Source organism: Corapipo altera, unplaced genomic scaffold (assembly GCF_003945725.1).
Source record: "Corapipo altera isolate COAL_440 unplaced genomic scaffold, ASM394572v1 77b, whole genome shotgun sequence".
NCBI classification, from domain to species: domain Eukaryota; kingdom Metazoa; phylum Chordata; class Aves; order Passeriformes; family Pipridae; genus Corapipo; species Corapipo altera.
The window spans coordinates 344,925-367,431 of NW_020884933.1; the positions used below are offsets into that span (position 1 = coordinate 344,925).

Here is a 22,507-nt window from a genome sequence, read left to right on the forward strand (position 1 = left end):
TTTTTTTTTTTTCCTTTTTTTTTTTTCCTTTTTCTTTCTCTTTTTTTGTTTCTGTTTTTTTTGTTTCTGGTTTTTTGTTGCAATTCCTACATGCATGTACTGTTTACAAGTCTTATTAAGAGCGCTTTAAAGTAGCTGTTGACATATCCAGGAGGATACGCTCACAGGAGTATAAAAAGCTGTACACATCAATACAGTGATGTTTCATTGTATTTCAAATTCATCTCCCTCCTAAATGAATCATGTGAGGAAAAAATCATTAAGAAAAAACAGAACAAAGCAAAGCCCTGTGCTTCTGTGAAGGAATCCAGCTCCATTATAGGGCCAGCATCTAATAAGTTGCAGAAACCAAATTTTAGAGCAGTGCTGCACTATTCACTCTCAGCTGAAGACAACAACATCCTGACAGAGCTGCTGAGCTCTGTCACACAGTGAGATCCTGAATGCACTTTGAAGAACTTAAAAGAATTCTGCAATGAACACAACAGAAAATTCAGCTGGGTTATGGAGAATTTTCAAGAAAACAAAGCAGACTCCAGGGTTTGCAGGACTCCTGAATATATCACGTTGCTGCTGTAAGGCAGCTGCCTCTACCAGTCCTTAAACAAAGCAGAGAAGTAAACAAAAAACCTTTGACAGAAACATATATGGAGATGTAATGGCTTTTGCAGAACCAGCAATTTGTTAGAGACAAAGTGAATTAGAGAACAAATGTTAAAATACTAAATCTGATTTTAAAACTGCCCCAGCAACATAATGAGATAAACATGCGTTACATTTTTAGTGGCAACATGGATTTGTGCAAGCTGCTAAAATAGAATCTGCAAATCTTTTCTGTTTAAGTTACACAAGTTAAAAAAAGACATCAGGATCTGTCTTCCAAGACACTGATTTGACACCCCTTTTGATTAGCACAACAGAACAATTTTAAATAAATGTGACCATGAATTTTTTTTTAAAAGCATCTATAAAAAGTAAGTAAAATTTTAAAAACTTAATTAGTGACCCTCGTACTGGTAACAAAACATGCTGCTCAGTTAGTGACCGAACTCACCAGAGACATTTTGGAACAACACACACCCAGATCAGGGAGAAACACGAGCCAGGCAGTCATTCCCAGGTAAAGGTTCACCTGAAATCCTTCTCCACTCTCTCTATTGCAGGACAGTGCTTTGCTGGGAACTACAAGTAGGAGTACTGGTTGATCTTGGTGGGGCTCAGCGGGTATCCAGTGTAAATAGCAGATCCTCTGGAAGCACCAATATAGGACTGGGGAGCAAACTGGTGTTGGTACTGGGCGGGTGGGACGTTGGAAGTCAGCAGACTGGGCCCAACGCTCACGGGGACCTGGTGGACGAGGGTGCTGGGGTGGGCAGCGTACGTGGTGTGCCGGGAGGAGCCCTGAGGGGAGAAGAGGTGGGCGATGGAGGTGGTGGAGCCCAGCGTGGCCGCCGTGGTGGGAGCGTAAGTGTACATGTGGGGCTGGCTGGACAGGTGGGCACTGGCCGTGGCTGCTGCCAGGTGGGGATGCACTGGGCTGCTGTGCTGGAACGTGTAGGGAGCCTGAGAAATAGTTGACGTGAGGGGGGCCACATAAGCTTGCTGCCTACGTGGGACAGCGTTTCCACTTCTCTCCTGGGAGGCCAGCACTGTGGTCTGCTGGTTCTGCAGGGAGAAGAAGTAAATAAGGTCAGTGGTTACCCCTCCTCAGGGGATCCCCCCTCGGCTCAGGAGGTGAGCAAGGGTCAGCCAGAGCCTCCCCATCAACACCTCCGTCCTACAACGCTCCTGCAGATCCTCCCTTGTGAAACCCTCCCTGCAGATCCTCCCCTGTGAAACTCTCCCAGAGACTTGAGAAGGGTGGCTGCAGTTCCACTGAGACAAAAATTACACTTTTTCCCTACAATGGGATCAAACTGCCACACCTGGGGTGCCACAGGACACAGCTGGACAGTCCTAGGACTGATCCAGCCCTTGAACTCCTCACAATCTACTCCTCTGCACCCTGATGAGGGTGGTAGCAGGGCTAACACATTTTAGGACAAAAACCTGTCTTGGGCCCATGCCAGAAATGAACTGGAGGTGTAACACTCCCTCTCTTCCAAAAGGCTACTGCAGTGTGACTCAAAGGTCAAGAGTTGTGACAAAAACTGAAGTGAAACCAAGCTCTGAAAGTTTCAAGGGAAGTCAGGTGCTAATTTTTAGTTCTAGAAAACAAACTCCAGCCTTAGTCTCCTGGTTGGGCCTTTGTGAGTTCTAGAGAAAAAAGGTAAAGAACAAAAGTACTGTACTTGTACTGTGCCTTCAAAGCTACTCTAATTCAACAGCTGGATCTTCGTCACCCTCCCACCTGAGTGGCAAGAATGACCTGCTGTAAGACAGGTATGAACATGAGCACAAAGGAAGAATATGGACATAACCACACTTCCTTCTCCTGCCCTCTGGTACAGAGACAAATTCTTTGCCTCGAGAACCTTCCCTGTGCCCCCTACAGAGTCTGCCCCTACCCTGCATCACCCCAGCACAGAATCAGCTTCGAATCAGAGGTTGCAGCTATTGATCCTCCAGTCATGCCCCCTGCCTTACAGCACCGTGTTCCCAAAGCAGCCCTAAAGCACCACAGGAGGGGTCAGCAGAGCCGGGCAGTGCTCACCTGGCTGAGGTTGAGGGGTTGCACGCCGCTGGTCACCACGCGGTGGGAGCGGTACCCAGTGGGGGTTATGCAGCATCCTGACGACTGCCCGCTCACCGAGGCCACTGGCTTGGTCTTACTGGTGCTGCTCAGGATGCCTGAAAGATTTCACAAGCTTAGTCCATTCCTTCCTCTCCCCTGCACTGTGGTAACCAGCTCTGGGAACCAAAGAACGCCCAGGGGCTGTTTCTGTCACAGCGACTTTTCTTTAATTACGATTTAAAATGCGGTTAAGAAACCATCAGGAATGTTTAGAGATCTTTCTAAAAGCAGCCAAACATTAATGAAAGGCAAATCTATCAATGACATTTGAAACAGTCTAAGGCTTTCAGAACGGCAGCTGTGAAACCTAAAGCTGCCAAAGACCCAGAAAGTCCAAAACTGTGGGAGTGAATGTGCCAGGGATAGGACACACCTGAGCCCTGGCAAAGCTCCTGGGCACAGTGAGCTCTGAGACACCCACCTGAAGCCTGGGTGGCCACAATGCAGTCGTTGAGCTGTGTTTTCAGGGGTGGCACGATGATGGTCCGGGAGCTGGAGCTGTCAGGAGCAGCCCTGCTTGGCAGCTCCAGGGCCCCCCCGGTGCTCCTGAGCGAGGACAGGGGGTCTGTGGCATAGGGGCTGTTCAGGGAGGAGTCAGAGTCAGGGGAGTCGTTAACAGTGACGTAGCTGATGACATTGGATCTCTGCTTCATGCCCAAACTGCAGGGGGAAAAAAAAGACAGAGCACAAAATGGAAAACATTCTGGCTTTTCCCATCAGAAAACAGGAGCTCTCCCTCTGGGATCTCATACCCTCCCTCCCTGTGGGACAAAATTCGGGTTAACTACAGAACCAAGAGCACAGCAGAATTTTATGTGTTCCCACTCTTCCTGATCCTTGGGCTGAGCTCAGCACAGATCAGTCCCAGCTGCCCCAACACACTTCCTACCTGGCAGGTTTGTATTTGCTGTCCTCCTCCTCATCGGTGTCGCTGCGGATGGTGATGACACTGACAGGGGGGCTCGGAGTGTCCGGGATCACGATGGGCTGGTGCTGCTCCTGCACTGGGACCAGCACGTTGGAAGAGGAGGAGGTGGAGCGCAGGGGGCTGCTCCCAATGAGAGAGTACACTTGGGTGGGCACGGTCTCCAGGGTTGAGCTGGGCCTGGGGGAAAACCAGAGCAGGATTCAGCTCTGTGTCACAGACTGGGGCAAACAGCACTAGGAACAGCCAGGCTCCAGCAGGCTGGAGCTCACACACAGGCAGCAGCATCTTGACAGACACAAAGAGAAGCTCAGTGCAGAGCACCACAGACACATCCCAGAAGCTATCAAGGCACTCAGGGATGCCCTGAATGGGACTGATCCACCTGAACACTGCCAGAAACCTGCCACCCCTGGTTTGATGATTCTGTCACCTGCATTGCTATGGCACCAACACACCCTGAATGTGTAAAACCCCTTTGGCCAGGACAGTAAAACACTTGGTCAACCACATCCTTGCACTCACTGAATTAGTATCATTTAAATCAGAGACTACAGCACAGAGGCTTTTTCCAAGACCTCTTGAAATGCAACTGTAGCACAATAAATTTACACATTCAGTGCCTCTGTGATTAGAAAACACATTTTTCACACCATAAAGGCAAACCTCCACAAACAAACCCATGGTTTTTCTAGGACTGGGAAAGGAGGCAATGGGATTCTTACTTGGCTGTGCTTGGTGCTGGCTGCTTGTTCTTCTTTGCTGGCACATTGCTGCTCTGCTGCTGCCTCACAACATGAGCCACTCCAACGTTCAGAGGCTGTGCTGTAGCCAATGTCACGTGGTTGGTCAGCAGAGATGGCTGTTGCATGAGAGTGCTGTACTGATTTCCATGGGAATGTGCATTCCTGGAGCAGAAAAAAAAAAAAATAAGAGGCGCAAATCCCATGACTGCCCTGCAGGAACTGAGCTCCTGTGTGATTCTGAGGGGAAGGGAGACATTGTGGGCACTGTGATGGCATGTATTCCCATCTGGCACAGAGCTGGAGCCCGTGCAATCCCTACCTCCAGTCAGCCAACTGCTGGCTGCTGCCGATGGTCTCCGGGATGACGGCTGCTGGCTGGACAGAGTTGTGCAGAGCAACCCCTGGGAGCTGCTGCCAGGTGGAAGGGAGCAGGATCTGCTGGGTTCCCCCTGGCCAGGCCTGCTGCAAAACAACAAACACACACACCAGGCTCACTAGACCTCAGTTCCTACAAGTGCAGAGAGAGAGATCTGTCCAAGCAATAAATGCACCGGGGTGGATTGTTAACTTGCAGAGGTACAGCACATCATTCCAAAGGTCTCAGCACAGGAGGATGACAAAACTAGAGGAATGAGTTTCCCCTGAGACTCTGCTAATCATCTTTTAGGTCACTGCTGTCACCTGGGGAAAGGAGTTTAATATCCTTTTGCAGATGCAGCCACATTGCACTGCCAGGTGCAGCTTGAGTGCTCAGGACTGTTTCTGTATGTAAATTTGCACACCCTGTTCTGCTGGAGGATTCCAAAATATTAAGCCAATCTGGTGCTTTCTGTTTTTCAGGGTTCACACTGAGAGAGTGTTATTGTTGTGGAAATCCACCCACCTCACTGAAGTGTTTAAGAAAAGCCACACTGAGAGACAAGTTAGTTACAAGGGAGATACGTGAAGAATAGGTCCAATTAATTATCATTATCAGTGTTCCTGTCCAAGTAAATTTGACAGGACAGTATTTCTATGATTTTGACAGGATAATATTTCTATGATTTTGACAGGATAATATTTCTATGGTTTTGACAGGATAATATTTCTATGATTTTGACAGGATAATATTTCTATGATTTTGAAAATATCTCTCTCTTGCAGTTTAAGCTCCCCCTCTTGCAGTTTAAGCTGCAAAACCCGCTGTTTTATATAAAATATTTCTGCAAGTAACAGATCCACTTAGTACAAATACCAGTTCCGAACAAGAAGCCTTCAAAGCAGAGAGCTGCTAAAACCTCTGCCAACATAAGCGGAATAATCATAACAACATTGAAAAAAAATAAAAAATAAAAAGAGAAATATGTTAAAAGTCACACCATGCGTCTTTCCAAAAGCCAACACCTGCACAAGACAAAGCAGAGAGTTTAATACAGCAAGATATAAATTCCCAATGAGAGGCAGAAATCGGGCCTTCCAAGCGACGAACTGTTTTGACAGAGGAAGGACAAAAATATGCAAAGCTTAGCAAATGGCTAATGCAAACTCAGGGGAAGCAGCAAGGGAGAAGTGTCGGAAGCACTAAAGGTGAGCAAATTCACGCCAAAGGCTCCCAGAATCCAAACAGAACTAGTAAGTCCTCCAGGGGAAACTCAGAATCCAGGCTCAGAGTCTGGAGACAGCTGGCTCGGATCTCCACGGCTGTACAGGGGAGTTGAACGTCAAGTCCACTGCACACACACAGGAGAACAGAATTTGCCTGTTGAATCAAAAGCCCAAATACACTTTGGAAAGCATCACTAACAACTCACTTGTGTCCCAAGCTCTGCTACAGTCACCCCTTGCTGTTTTCGGAGCTTAGATTGCAGCCTTTCAGCAATCTCAAAAGGAGGAAAGGAGAAGCATCCCTGGGTCTGTTTAGCTCAGAGCTGCGACCAGGAGAGCCCCACTCTCCTGCCTTCCCATCCTCAGAACCAGGGAGCAGCTCACTTGGTTCAGAAGAACTCAAATGAGTGGGTTTGAATTTCAGGACAGGTATGACTTGAGCAAATTCCACTTCAGCAGAGGCCTCCCTCTTGGAAGAAAATGACATTCAAACTACCACTTCAAAGCCACAAGAAACAACATGGTTCACACAATGGAATGTGCTTTGAACGACATGTGAGGATACCAGCACTTCAGTGCACTGCAATGTTTTCAAAAGCTTCACTGATCTGATTCTGGAGTTTTACAATGACTTCTTTGTGGCACTCGCAAAGTTGTTCTGATGCAGGTGCCAAATAAATACAGAAGAGGACAATTTTGCAAATGTACATTTCTTAAAGGTGTGTTTATTCCCTTCCCCCATCCTTTTTTCAAAATTGTTCCAAATAACCTAAAAGCTAGCTGTTGCCATTTTGGATACTAGAGCTCACCTTTAATTTCAACCAAGAAATACATATCAACTGAAAGTATCTGTGGAGAACAGAATCTTTATCTGGATGAAGCAAGCTACGTGCGATTGGCTATAAATAACAAAAGGCCAGAAAATTATTGTCAATGTTCAACAGAGGTTAAGAGAAATCAACTGCTAAAGCAATACATTAAAGGATTTGCTGTCATTAGAGATTTTAGCCTGTGCTTAATGATCTGAAACATTTCTCCATGCAAAGCAGCTTTAAACATGTTGAAAACAAAATATGGAGCTAACTTGCCAAGTAGGTCAAATTCTGGCCATCCAGGTACCTGTAGCAGAGTCAAGCTAAAGACTGATTCCTTTGTATTCCACAATCAAAAGGCAAAGATAGGAGAGTAAGCGAAGAACAAGAATGATTATAACTCTTCTAGATTATAGCTTAGAAGAGCTTTAAATACTAGGCTAGTAAAAGTCATAGTCAATGGATCTGGATTCTTTACAGAGCCACACTAAACGTCAGAGTCAGACAGTGCTTCAGCAATGTTGGGGAGGAAAACAACGAGACATTAAGATGTAGCAAGAACACAGCCACAAGATGGCACATGCTTCCATGCCCTCTGCAAGTCTAAGTTAAAACAAAAACTCAGTTAGTGAACACAATCAAGGGAGGCAATTACCAGTACTGCAGCCGTCTGTTCGACCAGCGCCGGCCGGCCGGCTGCGCAGTTCAGGGTAAAGGGCACCGCATACTGCGGCGTGATGGTGGCTACTTGAGGATGAAGAGTTGCTACCATTAGTGGTGTACAGCTCCCCTGAAATGTAGATCAGGCAGTGAGTGAAACACAGAACCGAGGCAGGGCAGTGGGGTCAGCAATAGGGCCAGGCGAGGCGTCACCTCGCTGGCGTCTCTACGGTGAGTGAGCGGGCGCCGGGATCGGAAGGGACGCACCGAAACCAACACCCAGACCCTCCTCTAAGCACCTCCGTGGCCCTGAGGGGAACATGAGGGACAGGGGATTTGGGGACAGGATCTCGCTGATGACACAGTTAAAAATGAGACAGGGTCGAGCTATTGATACTTTACTGTGCCCCAGAGAGCAAGTGGCACCCTCACGCTGCACTAACCACGGCACAGGCTGTACCCTTGGCTCCAACCTACCTCCAAATCCACACACAGAACCCTTGGAAAAAGGTAAACTATGGGATTTAACAGAAGGCACAGCAGGTCTTTTGTGTCACCAATAACAAAGTTATCTGAGATGAAACCACTCAGACACATATTAGTCCATCAAATGTCTAATTGAAACTAGACTATCAGTGTATAATTTTAAGTCTCAGGAAAAGCAGGGCTTGGATTCAGGTGGACCTTCAAGTGGATTCTGCTTTTTGGATACTGTTACCTGTATCATTATGCTAAAGAAATCAGAGACCACAGAATGCCACCAAAATTACTTGGACTGAACAATCTAAAAATTACTCCTCTACAAGAAGGTCAGTAAGTTCAATATACTGCCTGGAGAGTAAAACTCACAGATTATGTGTTAATGCCAGCAGAAACTAAAACTATGCAAATAAATAAAAATGCACTTAATTACAAAGGCAATTACAATTTTTCAGTGAATAAAACTCGTGAGTCACTGGGTGCTCGTATATTAAAGCATTACTTTTTGGAAATAAAACTGGTTTTAATTTATGACACATTACTAATGTTTAAAATAGCATTTTTAGCATTATTAGTCAGTTTTGTTATTACATGTTAAAACTGCAAACTACAGAAATAGGTATGTCATTGCTACACATTAATTCACACTAAGAATAACTAGTTGAGAAGGATTCAGAAATAATTTTGTTGATTTAAAGATGAAATTTTATCATGAATAATCTGTGTTGTCTCCTCTGTTTACTGAGATCTCACTTCTCTAAGAAATGGTTTCTCCTGACACCTTTTTAAAGTGTAGGTAAAAATAACACCCCCCCCCATAAAGCACCTGAAAAAACACAGCCTGTTTTTAGCAACCAAAAACTGCATATTTATTCCCATTATTAATTCAAACTCCTGAAACCAGGGAGGCACACGACATAAGACAGTTTAGACTTCAAATATTCCAGAAGAACAAAACAAACCAAGAAAACACTGTCTTAGAAGTGATCTGCATTTACCCTTTCAGAGAGTTCTGAGAACCCACTGTGCTCCCCCCAGCACGGGGGGGCAGGCAGGTTCTCCTGGATGGAGGTTGGAATTGCAGTTAATTTTGGGGGGGGGGGAAGTTGGGGTGAGTTTTTTTACCTGTGTGAGAACTCCAGACTGGATCTGCAGTGGTTGTGCTGCAGGTGCTTGTGGCACAATTGGGACAGCATTTTCCATCCTTACTGGGAACCCAGAATGCTTTGTAGTTGCCTGAAGTCCGGCTGTGGAGGACAAGATACATCACCACTAAGCTGATTTATTATTCTTTGTTTGTTTGTTTGTTTCCTAAATCAAATTCCTACCAGTAAAGGCAGAAGACAGGGTTGGATTAAGAGACAGAAAAGCTGTTCCCTGTGACAAAAGCCTACTAATAAATCACCAGATGAAGTAAATACTTCTGCTGAAGGGTGGTGATAGACAACCAGTTGTCACCAGTTCAGCTCTGTGAAGTCTTGTTTTCAGAAACACAGATAACAGACACCTAATTCTAAGTTGCTTGAGACCAGTTCCAAAGTTCAAACCTTCCACTATCAGTTCCCATTTCACACACAACCCTTCAAAACAAGATAATCCAGGTACCAGCATAACTAGAGAACTCTGAGGATGAAGGGAGGGATGAACAGAGCCTGTGCTGAGCTCATGGATTCACAATCTGCTGCCAGCAAACAGCTGCCCCAGGGCTTGGGAACTGAGGCTCAAACACCAGATATTTGCTCTTGAGATACAAAACACAGCAAGACACTTTCTGATTCTCAGGCAGGTCTGGCTCCTCTGTTGCTGCTTTCTGTGGAATGCTGTTGTGTTCAGTTTGGGGGGAAAAACTGGTTGAGCAACCAGCTGGAGGCTGCAACCCAGGCAGGCAAGATACTGTCACCTGTTCAAGCATGACCTGGAAGAGAATCAAGCTGTCTACACATGTCTGACCTGATTCTGCATTTACTGATGCAAGAGCACTGTGTGACACACACAGGGAGCCTTTCTCAATTTCATACTTCCTCAGTTTAGTGCAAATCACAACTTCTCCAATGTCTAATTGAAACCACAGGATCACACAAAGGGTTTTCTGCTTACTTTGAAAAGCAGGGGGACAAACAATGAAGGTCTGCTGGAAGGGGTCAGTCTGTGTGCAGATCTGGGTGGTTCCAGGCTGCAAGGAAACACTCTGCTGAGCCACTCCTGCAACTGGGGCTGCAGATGATGGGTACAGGGCAGACTGATAGTTTAGCAGGGAGACATCTGAGTTTGCCAGGGAAAGAGTAGCAGCAGCAGTAGAATTGGATGCCAACACACTGGCCTAGGAAAAGAAAATGAAAAAAAATAAAAAAATAAAAAAATTTAAAAAATCAGACTTAATCTCTCGTACTTGTTATAAAACAAACAATAGGAACCATCAGTATTATACTATGATGCAAGGACCATGAAAAGGTTTAAGGTAAAAGGTGTAAGATATAGGAGAAAAAACATGAATTACCCCAACTTTACTTACATTGCTCAACTGACAGACAAATTTCCCACACATGAAGTAAAGAGACTGCCTTGGCCTGAGTTTTGGAAAATTAAACTTCAAGACAAGACTATAAATTTTGCAGAGGAATGTAAATCAGGATTTTGCAGAACAGGCTTTGGCCTGAAGGCACTGAATTAGACTACTCCATGGCTTTGATTAGTGTAAAACAGGTAAAAGATGCTGTACCTGGTTGTGTACTGTGTTGAGCTGGTTGTTAAAGCTCATTGTCAGGTTTGTGCTTGTATTGGGAGCAACGTGAGTTGTGAATGGGCTCTTAATCTGATTCACTGTATCATACATGTTAACCCTTCGCTTGCAGATCTCCATATTCTGAAAGCAAGATTTCACACTGAAACAGAGTAAAAGAAGGAAAACATGAGATGTGTAACAACAGCACAACAGAGACATGACAGATTCCCAACTTTATGCACGTTTTAGGTTTCTTTTTTTTTTTTTTAAACCAATAAAAAATGTCTTAAAACGTGAAAAGGAAACTTATGAACATTCCATTCCTTACACATGCCATTGCTATTTTCAGGTTCAGCCAGAAACTGCAGAAAACAGCACTGATAGAAAGTAGAAAAGTGCTGTTCTGTCCTTCCAGTAAATCCTCCTGAAACAAAACAAGCAACCTAAGGAAGCTTACTGGTTACTGTGGGGGAAGTCCAGTAGATGTGTCATTGTAACAAACGGATGGTTCAAAGTCTTCAGTGGAGTAACTCTCTTATCTGCATCAATTGTCAACATTTTCTTCAACAAATCAATATACTCCCTTCGGTCAGCCTTCTCTGCCAACATGTCAGTGCCCTCTAAGTCTGTAGACATATTCACCTGAAAAATGAAATGAGAGCAGGTCACACAAACATCAGATTAATGCTACGTAACAATTCAGTAATTTCACACAGCACAGAAATATTTATTAACCATTTCTGTCTCTGAGCCAGATTAACTTCAGGTAGTACAGCACTAACACACAACCTTTCCCTCGCTTGTTCTATGAAAGGAAGTCAAATTTAAATGTGGAATTCTCATCTCAACATGAAGTTGGTCTATTCAAAGATACCAACCAGGCTTCACTCTCCACTGCCTGGCAATCTGCCCTCACGTTCTGGGGGTGCTAGAAGGGGCTGGGAAGATTCTACCTTCTCTGTACAGAGGTAACATAATGGTAACAGGTACAAAAGTGATAGAAAATTGATATTTAAGATTTCAGGCCTCATGATATTAAAAACACTCAAGATATTCCTTCATTTCGCCTCTGAAGAGAGAATGAAAAATAGAATGATCTGTAGTTACTGTCAATATTTTCAAAAATCCAATAACAGGCCTAATCCTATAAACACATTTGAAGGGGCTTAGCTCTCTTATTGCTGGTGAGCACATTGAGGCACAGGAAAGCACAATAAATTTCAAACAGGTTCATAATTGACATTTTGACAGCCTTTAATCCAGTGATTTCTGATGCAAATTGGCACCATGGCAAACCTACACCAGTGCTCCCAACTGCAAGTGGAAGAGTTGATTACTCCAGCAGAGGAGCCTCATTTTTAGAGATCCCAAAGATTAATGATGGTTTTAGAGATCCCAACAATGTATGGAATCAAGGAGTTCTCTGTGTCCCAAGACCCCCACACACCTGCGCCATATCATCCAAACAGTTGAATATATATTTCCGAGCCTCTTTTGATTTGATTCCTGTTTCCAACTCATGTTCTTCTGGGGTCTATAAAAGAGAACATTCATTAATATAAACTGAGATATCACACACTGATAAAGAAAAAAGCAGCAAGGAATTGCTGAGTCAGGTTTGCCTGTTTCACACAAACCACACCCCAGCAGGCCAAACCCCAGCCATGGGTTCTCATTCCCTCAGCTGCAGAGATCATTCCTTGCAAAGCTGAATTAACAACAGGATCACTTCATATCAAAGTTTCCTTAGGCTGTGCATTAGCCAAAAGAACTGAAGGTTTCTGATTTAGGAAGAGAAGAGGCTATAAACATTTTAAATCCCCCTTCTATAAAGAAGAAAGGCAAAATCCCCTTCCTTTTGCTGCTCAGCTTTAAAGGCAAATCAAGCCTACATCTGATTCTTTCCTGTCCTCTGCCCATCCATAAACAGATTTCTGTTAAACTAACAAAGGCAATCACAAAATATTCTGTATTTTACTCGTTGTATTGTCAGGAGATGACAACAAGATGACACACTTCCCCAAGAATGAGCAGCCCATAATAAGTAACCATTATCTCAATTACTTGAACACCCACTCTTTGCTGGTACTATCATGCACAGCTGCCATTGTTAGAGCACTACCAGGGGGTCTGTACAGCCTCTGAAATTAAAATACCCAAAAACCAGCTACGTCTGAGTGGCATTTCAAAGCCAATCTTCACTCAGGATGTTCTCACAGCACATTAAAACTAGGGGGGGGATTTATATCAAGTCCTCAAAGAACAGAAGAGAATTGGGGAGTGAACACAGACAAACCTTTAGCCTCCACAGTGGGTATCCCAAATTTGGATCTCTGTTAAAAAACCTGCTTGTTTTCGTTCCTGCACTGAGAAGATACTCTGCTGGAAGGCCTTGAGTTTGTGAAATATAACGAATCTAGGAGAGAAGATGAAAATAATGAGGATTCCCAATATAAAGAATTCATAGCTGATGGAGTAATTAACAGCCAGGTTTGCTCATAGCAAATAGGAAATTACCTGTAAATAAAGAATGCCCTGATAACTAAAACTGCAAAATTAAAGGGACTATCTCAAGTATTTGTATTCCTACAAATACTTAAATCAAATTATCTGCAAAAATTTTAGGTTCTTATTTTATGGAAATATTTTTTTGCTAAAGTATATGTAAGCAGACTTTTAAGACATTAAGCAATGTAAGAAGTATATATTTTGAAAGAAAAATACCACAGAATTTATCATTATGTATATATAATTAAAGGCATAATTATCCAAGCAACATTGCTGTGCCTGGCTGTATATACTCCAGGCACACAATTTCAGAATAATGTCATGGCAAAGCTCTCATTGACAAAAAAAAAAAAAAAGCAAACCCCAGATTCTTAGATCCTCAAGCAGTTTTAATATACTTTATTTTATATCTTAAAAAAATGGCTTGGAAGATGCACCTGAATCCTTGTGATGGAATTGATAAGACACAGGTAAAGAGAGAAAAAATAAAAAGGTATTCTCCAAAGGAAAGAAAACAGCAACTTTATGAAAAAAACACAGTGTTAAGATAACTATGCTTTGTTCAAACCATCAATTACAGGACCTTTAGGATGCCTCATTTCTTATTTGCAAAACTCCTGCTATTCCACTGTGCCAAAAGAGCTGAACATTGCAGGGCACTGAACTCACTGTCAGAGCTGGTGATCACATGAATTTATGGGCTCACTTTTCATTTAAGCCAGTGTGGAACTAAGTGTCTGCAGGTGAGCCCTTTTTATATCCACACAAGTTCTGCTCTTTTTACGAGACATAACTCTTGCTTTAGAGCCAAAGGGTGTTCAAAAAAACATCTGTACATCCCATCCTGACCCATGAACTCATTCCTGGAGAGGTCCTCTCACAGGTTCCACCTGAGCTTTCACTTGCTGCTGCAGCATCTCAGAAAACATGCAAGCAAGTCATACCCAGTTTTCAAGGGAAATTCAGACATCAAAACCAACCCCGTGAAGTCACACCTCACTCTGCCTCACAAAGGACTGCAAAATCCTGTCATTAAGCAATGGAAAAAGCAGCTCCTCCCCACCCACCCACCTACACGAGGAGATAAGGTTCTCAGAATTACACAAAACCCAGTGTACAAGGAAACCACGGTGCCCTACCTCAATTACTTTCTAACTCATTCTGCTCATTAAGGTACCACTGTGTTTCCTTTGGAAATTTACGGTGCTGGGAAGACATATGACAAGTCAGTTTTCAAACTTACTAAGTTTTCATGTATTTTATCACATAAGGAAAGCTATACCCAGCACTGCAACAAGATACCACCATAAAAACCCCAGTGGAAAAGCTACTCTCAAAAAATCCCTCTCGCAGACTTTTTGTCCTTTTATAGGCACAGACCAGCCCAGGTAACAATGCCAAGTGTCCAAGGAAAGGACTAATTAGTTCAAGATGCCTTTCAGAGTATTTCAAAGGCAGCTTGGGGCTCACACTTTGCATAAAAAATGAGGGCTGCTGTAGGTATTAACAGGGCAGGAATGATAGGCTTGCTCTGTCTCCACATGGAAAAACTGCCCTCATGGTGAAATTACAGAGAGCCTGCCACGTCAGGACACACACCTCGCTTCTGTTTTGACAGGAAGGTGTTTCAACAGCTTTTGGGTTTGGAAACCAGGGGTTAACTGCAAATTGGACCCTATTTTCGGACAGGATACATTCAGCTCAAGTGGAAACACACAGAAGTATAGAGACAGGCAATGGGAATATCACAGGGGGAAAATGAATTTCAGATGACAAACAGCAATGTGTGCTGGGTGACAGCTGACAGAGGACACATGGGGTTCAGAGGGTCATTGTGGTTTCATGTGAAGATCCCACATCCACCACGTGCTCCCACCTGATCATACTCAGATGCTCCTGGATACAGAGGCCAGCCCAGAAACAGCTCAGCAATCACACAGCCCAGCGACCACATGTCAATGGCTTCACAGAATGGCAAACCCAGGATGATTTCAGGAGCTCTGTCAGAGGAAAAATAAAATAATATTAAAATAATTTCTTCCCTATAAATAACTCTGGAGAATAACAGAATATGCCGAGCTGGAAGGGACATGCAAGGATCACTGAGTCCAACTCCTTAATGCCACTCAATGAACAAATAAACCTGTGTGAAAATAAATTATTCACTTTAAAGCAGAAGTTGTTTCCTCAAGCGGCCTAAGGGATCCCAACCTTTTCATCCCTTAGTGGCATAGCTGGATTCATGTATTGCCACAGTGCCCCCCAACTCCTAGGAGGCCTTTATGCACCTGTGATATGAAGTTACTCCTTGAGTAATCAGTTTAATTACACCTGACAGCAAGTGTGGTGTGAGGTGTCCCTGAGACAGCACACAGGATCACAGAATTATCAAGGCTGGGAGAGAACCTCTCAAAAATCACTTAATCCAACCTATCCTAACAGAATTGGGAAGAAAACTTCTGGCAAACAGTGCTCAGACTTTTCTTGGAGGGAGGTCTTGAGATCCCAGGTAACCAGCTGCAGGAGGCTGCCTGTTTTCCACGTGGAAAAGAAAAGCATTTGCAGAGCCAGAAAAAGGAGCTCTGCAGAGCAGTTTCTACCAGCAGGTTTTCATGCAGGGTTTGTTCAGAGTTTCGAGTTTAAAATGGACGGAGAGGGCCCAGCTGGAGGTTGTGTTTCAGGTTTCTGTGCACTCAACCACACCTAATGCAAAATGTACCTGCCTGGCCCAGCCTTCACCAGGAGGTGATGAAAAAAACCCTCAAAACTCCAAGCAGGGTTTGCTTCTGCAACAGGTTGGAATTTCAGGGAAATTTCTGTCTGGAACTGACTCATAACACAAAGGGATGTTTCAGTACAACTCTTCACCTACACACAGTTCTGGAACAAACTGATGCTGTTCCGGCAGGAGAAATTCTGGTCACACATTTGCATACAGCACAAAACCCAAGTGCTGCAAAACCCAAGTGAGCTGGTGTGGGAATTTACTCTGGAAAGTACAGGAAATACGAAAACCTTGAGCTTCTTCATGCATAACTAACACAAGCACACAGGAAGCAGAAAACCCCTAAACTCCAGGCTATCTATTTCCTGATTGTGCCTCAGGGAACGTGTCCCAGGGCTTGTGTGGCATTTCTTGTGTTACACTGTGGATGCTTCAGTTGGTAAAAAAAGCTCTGAAACCAGTCCTGATCCTTCCACAGGATTCTAAAACCAGGGCTTGCATAATGTACAGGTGTCAGTAAATCTGACACTCGACTGCTCAGCCAGAATGTACCTCCCAACTGTTTGTACGTGGCAAGAAGTGACTCCCCAATTAATCACCCTTTGTGCTGTGGTGACACAGATACACCTTTTGTTTTAGGTGTCCACACAGGTGTCTCTAAAACACATGCACTCAGCCCAGCTGCCCACACACAGTGCCCCTGAGAAAGCACAAGGTCTATCAAAAATGGCCAGGCTGGATGGAGCTGGAACAGCCTGGGCTAGTGGAAGGTGTCCCTGCCCATGGCAGGGGGTGGAATGAGATGGGCCTTAAGGTCCCTTCCAATCTGAAACATCCTGTGATTCTCTGATTCTATAAAAAAGATAAGCAGCTGAACCAGATGCAGTGAGGTCACAGTTATTGTCTATCATCCACCTTCTAGTAAGGAGGTTTTAGTGTGTCTGACCCCATGACACACCTTTGGTAATCAGAGTAATAGATTATTCAAGCTAAGACACTCTATTCTACCTTCTTGTTTGCTTGTTCCTGGCAGTTGTTGACTTTTATATGTGAAAATATACAATGATTATGCAAATATGATCAGGATCTGATATTTGAATGCTGAATGTCCTGCTAAACATTTATACTTTAAGGAAATATGGCAGAATAGATCCAACTTTCTACAGGTTAACAGGTGCAGACAAGAGGAATCTCTTCCTTCACAAGCAGAGCAAATATGGTTCATTCATTCACTCAAGAATGAATTCTGAAAACAGAACCTCACATGCCTTTAGTCTACAAGTCATCATCAACAAACTGCACTGATCCTCTTGATTATGTTCCTCCTGATGCAGGAAATTCCAATTCAGAAAGGACCCAAACCTGTCATATAAGGAATGCTGCATGTCAAAGCTTCCTTGGTTTGGACTGGCAAACAAACTAAAATATAAATGGCTTGTGGAATATGCAGAGCATGCTAATCCTTCACAAGTGTGCTAAAAAACCCTCACCAATTCCAATGGAAATACAGATTTGTGACACCAAAGGCTGGATGTGACAGTTTGTTAGTCTTTAACTCCAGGCTGGAACAGATTTAGGTATTCCTAAATCTCAATATCACGATGATAGCAAGTCGAATTATGTGGATTTTACTCCCTGCAATTAAATAAGTGAAATTCTCATGAACCACCTGATTTCATTCTGACTGCAGGACAGAGCTGGGAAATCAGAATCCCTCTCATGTCCCTTTACACCACCACAATTAGCAGCATTAGGAGATGTGAGCTGGGCCAGGCCAGCAGGCTGAGGTCACTTCCATAGCTGCTCTGACAGAGATTAAAGCGATTTTACCATCTTAAGCTCTTTGAAATAAAATCAACAACACTCTTTGCACACAGGCTTGCCAAGCACTGCCTTCCAAAGCTGGCAAATATGCTCAGGCACTCTCAGAAGACAGAGGATTCACAGCAGCCCCAGAAAACCCCGAGACTCACTCTGAGCATTTCCAAACACCCCATGTTTACACCTGTGCCTTCGTCCCTCCCCCTGTGAGGGATGACGGGAACAGGGAGCTCCTACAACTGCAGGCAGCAATGCAGGGAACAACAGGGTCACCCCTTGGAGCTGGATTAGCAGGCAGAGTTAGGTTTGGCAGCAGGCACTGCTGCTTCCCAGGCCAGTATGGCTGGGACAGAAGTAGGTCACGGAGCCCAATGCAGAGGTAAGAAACGGATACTCCTGTATTCTGCAAGCTCCCCCAGTGCTCTGTGCCACCTCCTCATGGCCCAAACTGTGCAGTCCTTCAGCTCAGGACCTTCAGTTTGTGCTCTCTGACCCACAGGCAGCACCAGGAGCTGAGTAAAACTCACACGATGGCTGCAGTTACACATAACACAGGACACGAGCAAACCTCTCTGAGATCAGTCTGCCAGGGATTTTTCCTTTCTGCAAGCTGTCTGTTTCCTTCCATTGTTCATCCTCCCCAGGGGGAATAAAAGCATCCATACCCTTCCTCACCTGACACAACAAGCACACACTCTGGTTTTCAGGGAGGAATTACTGCCACAAAAACTACTCACTGCATAGAGCTGACCTGCTCCTCGTCCCTGCTGGGCTTCAGAGACAAAGAATTCTTCATGGGCACTTCTACTCACTCTTTAAAGAGTGTCCAACTGCCAGAAGGACAGTCAGACCCTGGAGTGAGCAGGGCTGTTGGACAGGATGACCTCCAGCAGCACGGAGCATAATTAATATGTTTTTTCCTTCAGGGTACACAGATCAGAATGTCCATCTTACAGCACCCGAGTGTGGCTGGTTTAGATGTCTCTACAGGAGACAAAGGCTACCTAAGTGCCAGTAGCAGGTATTAAAAAACCAAAAGTGAGCACAGAAAAGTTTATTTTTAATGGCTGACAGAGACCCATATGAAAAACCAGTCACACTGTTTTATTAAACAGAGCATTGAAAAAATTTCCAATTAGTGTTCCATCTGAACACTAATTTAACATGTATATGGTTAAAGCAATCCAGTCCTCCCACAATAAGCTGGTTTCTGTGCCATCTCCATAAATTCCTAGATTATGGATTTTAGCAATCATCACCATTACACTAATTACATATCACTAAATACTAGACTTCCCCATCACAGCATTCTTCACTTCAGCCAAGCAGACAGTCCAACGCCACCTAATCCCAGGTTATTTGCCTTTCTGGCACTGTCAGTCACCCCAGGGAGCTGGAAGGGGCTGTGAGGCCAGTGCCCCACACACAGATGAAGCAGCCACGTCCCTCCCTGCAGCCCCTTCAAGATACTTATCACCCCTCCCTGCTTTTCCTGAGCCAAATCTGCTCTCTGTGATACCAGAAACTGGAGAGCACCATGTGCCTCCCCAGACTGCTTTGCTGACACGTGTGGCAAGTCAGATAGAGGAGATTCTTGATCAGTGGTCCCCTCTTTCAATGCAACAACAACAAAATTGATGATATATTTTGGAGAGTGAGCATTTTAACAGAGCTATGGGGAATAGGGGATAACTGCTACAAAAAATAACAATCAATAGTTTAGAAGTGGAAAGATTGGTGCCAACAAGCTGAGCAAAGATCAGGAGGAATGGATTAAGAAAATAAAAGTCTATAGCAAACAAAAAATGGCACAGAAAGTTGGTACTGGGTGTTAGAGGGAGTTAAAAAAAAAACCAAAACAAAGGAGGCACGAATACAGGCAGTATGAGGAATGAACACAACAAACCTACAATAAGCCAGGCTTTAAACTGAAGTGAGGAGCCAAGAAAGACATCAAACAGGGCAGAGACACAGGGTGGGGTGGAGTGTCTCAGTCCTCTGTCTCATCCCAGCTGGAAGGACTAGATACTAGTTAAGTTTTGTGTCAAGTGAGCTCACATTCCACCCAAAGCAACCCTGACAACACAGCACAGACTTTGTCACGGCCCTTTGATGACAGAAGTTCTTTCTGGATCCATTTACTGAAGTCTCCTGCTACTTAAACTGAAATACTTAACAGAACCAAGCTAGAGGAATAACTGAAAGAAACAGCACAGCTTGCTTTATACAAAGTTTATGAGTTCTAATGCTTTTGCCCATAGTTTATTTTTAATTCTTAGGCAGGAGTAGGGTAGAAGCCATCCCTGCATTTTGCTAAGGGAAGCAGAGATCTCATTGCTGCTTTAAAGGAGCCACAGGTCTCATGAAAGCATGACTTAGCCAGGGTTGACACAGGAAGTCATGTGCTTGTGAAGGGGGTTCAGACAAAGATGGAATCAGAAGAAACAGAGCAAAAAGAAACTGGCATCTCTTTGACTTCTCTCCCTTCTAAATGACCAAGGTTAATGGACTAGTTTCAGACCATGGCAAACAACCCAAAACACACCACTTAGCTGTTTCCTCAGTTTGCTGCTTCACACACTGTCATGAGCTACAGAATGCTGTTACTACTGATGGGGTAAAATCAACTTACTGCACTGATCTGGGGCGAAAGGAAGGTGCTGGGCTGCAGATTAGCTCACACTTGCAAAGCACAAGTTCTATTCATTTCCATACAAATTTCACAAGAAATCTCCAGGAAACACACAGAGCAGTGGACAGGCTGATCACTTCCTCCTCTCCCCAGACAGGGGCAGAAGAGTCAGTGCTTGTAGAAGGAACCCTCCAGCACCCTCCAACAGCAGGATCAGCCTGACTGTGCTAAGGCACCCCCCCAGCACCCCAGCAGGATAAGCCTGGCTTGGTGAAGCGACCACTGTGTCAGTGCTCACCTGTAATAGCGCGACTGCAAGTACGTGGAGCACACGGCCTTGGACACGTGGCTTGCTGACCCAAAGTCTATCACCTTCACTCTGTAGGGCTGGCGTGCAGGATCCACCAACATGATGTTCTCTGGCTTCAAGTCAGCATGGATCAGACCCAGGCTCTTTAGCTTCATCAAGGCAGTGGCCACTTGCTGCAGAATGGGCCGGATGTACTTCAGGGGCAACGGGCTGAACTTGTTTTGCTTTAGGAAATCATATAAGTTCTGTTCCAGCATCTCAAATACAAGGCAAGTATGATTCTTGTGTTGAAAGCACTCGTAGGAGCGGACAAAGTTGTACTCGTCAGCATTCTCACTGCTCAGGCGGGACAGGATGCTCACCTCGATCTGGCCCTGCCGGGCGTACGACGGGTGGTTCTTCAGGATTTTGATGGCTACGATCTCCTTCGTGCTACGTTTCCAGCATTTCGCCACCTGCCCGAACGTCCCCCGCCCCAGGAACTCCAGGACCTCATAGCTGTTTGTCATAGAGCACAGGATCTCATGCTGGACCAGCTGATAATCCCCCTCCCCACTGGAGCTGCTGCTTTTCGTGGTGACCGTGGTGGTCGTGGCCGCAGCACCCACCGCAGGTCTGTTTTGCAGCATGAGAGGTGGATGTTCCTCAATGATCTGCACACTACCGTTGCTGTCGACCTCCTCACTTTTCCTTTTTAATCCACATTTTTGGTATGGTTCCAGCAAAGAAACGTTGCTCCTGTGTGAGAGGGTCTGGCTGCTCTGGAAGGAGGCGGTGGCGCTGCTGCCGGTGCTGTCGGCCGCGGTGACCACGATGTGCTCGACGGAGGGAGCAGGGAGAAGGAGGTTCTGGTCGTAGGCAGGGATGCTGAAATTGGCTACCTGATGAGAGGAGCTGGCTTGCCCTTGAGCTGCTGGGAGGTTTTTGCTGTGGGTATAATACTTGTCACTACTGCTCTGTCCTGAAACATCCCAGACAGACGGCTCCACTTTCAGTTTCTTGGCACTGCAGAAGGCACTCGAGGATACTGACGGAGGGGAGAACACCTGCAGCTGTGAGGCCATACCTGGAAAGGGAGAGGAGAACTCATTAGGGGCAGCAGGTTGTGATGGACAAGTTCCTCCATCTGCAGGAGAAGAGGAAGGACAAGTGTTTTCTGAACGCGGCATGGTGCCCACCACCGAGAGAGGCAACCTCTGGAACTGCTGCTCTTAACGGCATCACAGAGCGAGGCACTCCCTTGGAATTACAGCATTTTAAAAGCAGAGAGCTCTTTACCCAGCTCTCTAAAGGCTAAAGGAATCCCAGGACACGACAGGAATCACACGATCAATTAGTTTGGAAACGACCTCTGAGATCATCGAGTCCAAGCTGTGGCCGATCCCCACCTCGTCGCCCAGCCCAGAGCACTGAGTGCCACGTCCAGTCTTTCCTAAAACACCTCTGGGGACGGTGACTCCCACACTCCCCTGGGCAGCCCGTTCCAATGCCTAATCACCCTTTCTGCGAAGAATTGCTTCCTAATCTCCAAACTAAACTTTCTCTGGTGCAGCTTAAGACCGTGTCCCCTCGTCCTATCGTTTGTTACACGGGAGCAGCGCCCGGTCCCCCCCTGGCTACACCCTCCTTCCAGGGAGTTGCAGAGAGCGATAAGATCCCCCCTGACCCCCCCTTTCCCCGGGCTAAAAACCCCCCAGCACCGAGAAAAAACAATACCGAGGGGCGGGCGAGCGCAGGAAGTGGGAAGACCCTGCTGGAATCAAGATCCCGTCCCCGGGCCTGTTTCCCAGGCACCGCAAGAACAACAGTCGGGGAGGAAACCCCCCCGCTCCCGGCCAAACCCCCCCG

General features: G+C 45.3%; 1 protein-coding gene across 1 annotated transcript; it reads right to left on the minus strand.

The window, feature by feature from the left end:
• Window positions 1-22,386, minus strand: HIPK1 (homeodomain interacting protein kinase 1). The gene is made up of 16 exons (XM_027659976.1): window positions 22,376-22,386; window positions 20,648-21,725; window positions 15,048-15,171; window positions 12,960-13,079; window positions 12,111-12,197; window positions 11,121-11,305; window positions 10,661-10,823; window positions 10,039-10,261; window positions 9,067-9,188; window positions 7,457-7,591; window positions 4,725-4,867; window positions 4,385-4,567; window positions 3,624-3,839; window positions 3,156-3,394; window positions 2,654-2,790; window positions 1-1,665 (listed from the first exon to the last, which is right to left on the minus strand). Exons 2-16 carry the CDS (start codon window positions 21,721-21,723, stop codon window positions 1,183-1,185), a joined length of 3,636 nt encoding a protein of 1,211 aa, XP_027515777.1. The 5' UTR covers window positions 21,724-21,725; window positions 22,376-22,386; the 3' UTR covers window positions 1-1,182.
• Window positions 22,387-22,507: the final 121 nt, after the last annotated feature.

What these genes read in the sequence shown, in the direction of transcription:
- HIPK1 (XM_027659976.1), bottom strand. Translation starts at nt 21,723, where the DNA reads ATGGCCTCACAGCTGCAGGTGTTCTCCCCTCCGTCAGTATCCTCGAGT. An exon ending in GAGCATCTGAGTATGATCAG is followed by an intron (nt 13,080 to 15,047) that starts GTGGGAGCACGT and finishes CTTCTCTCCTAG; the next exon opens with ATTCGTTATATTTCACAAAC. An exon ending in GACTTCCCCCACAGTAACCA is followed by an intron (nt 10,824 to 11,120) that starts GTAAGCTTCCTT and finishes ACTCTGTTTCAG; the next exon opens with TGTGAAATCTTGCTTTCAGA.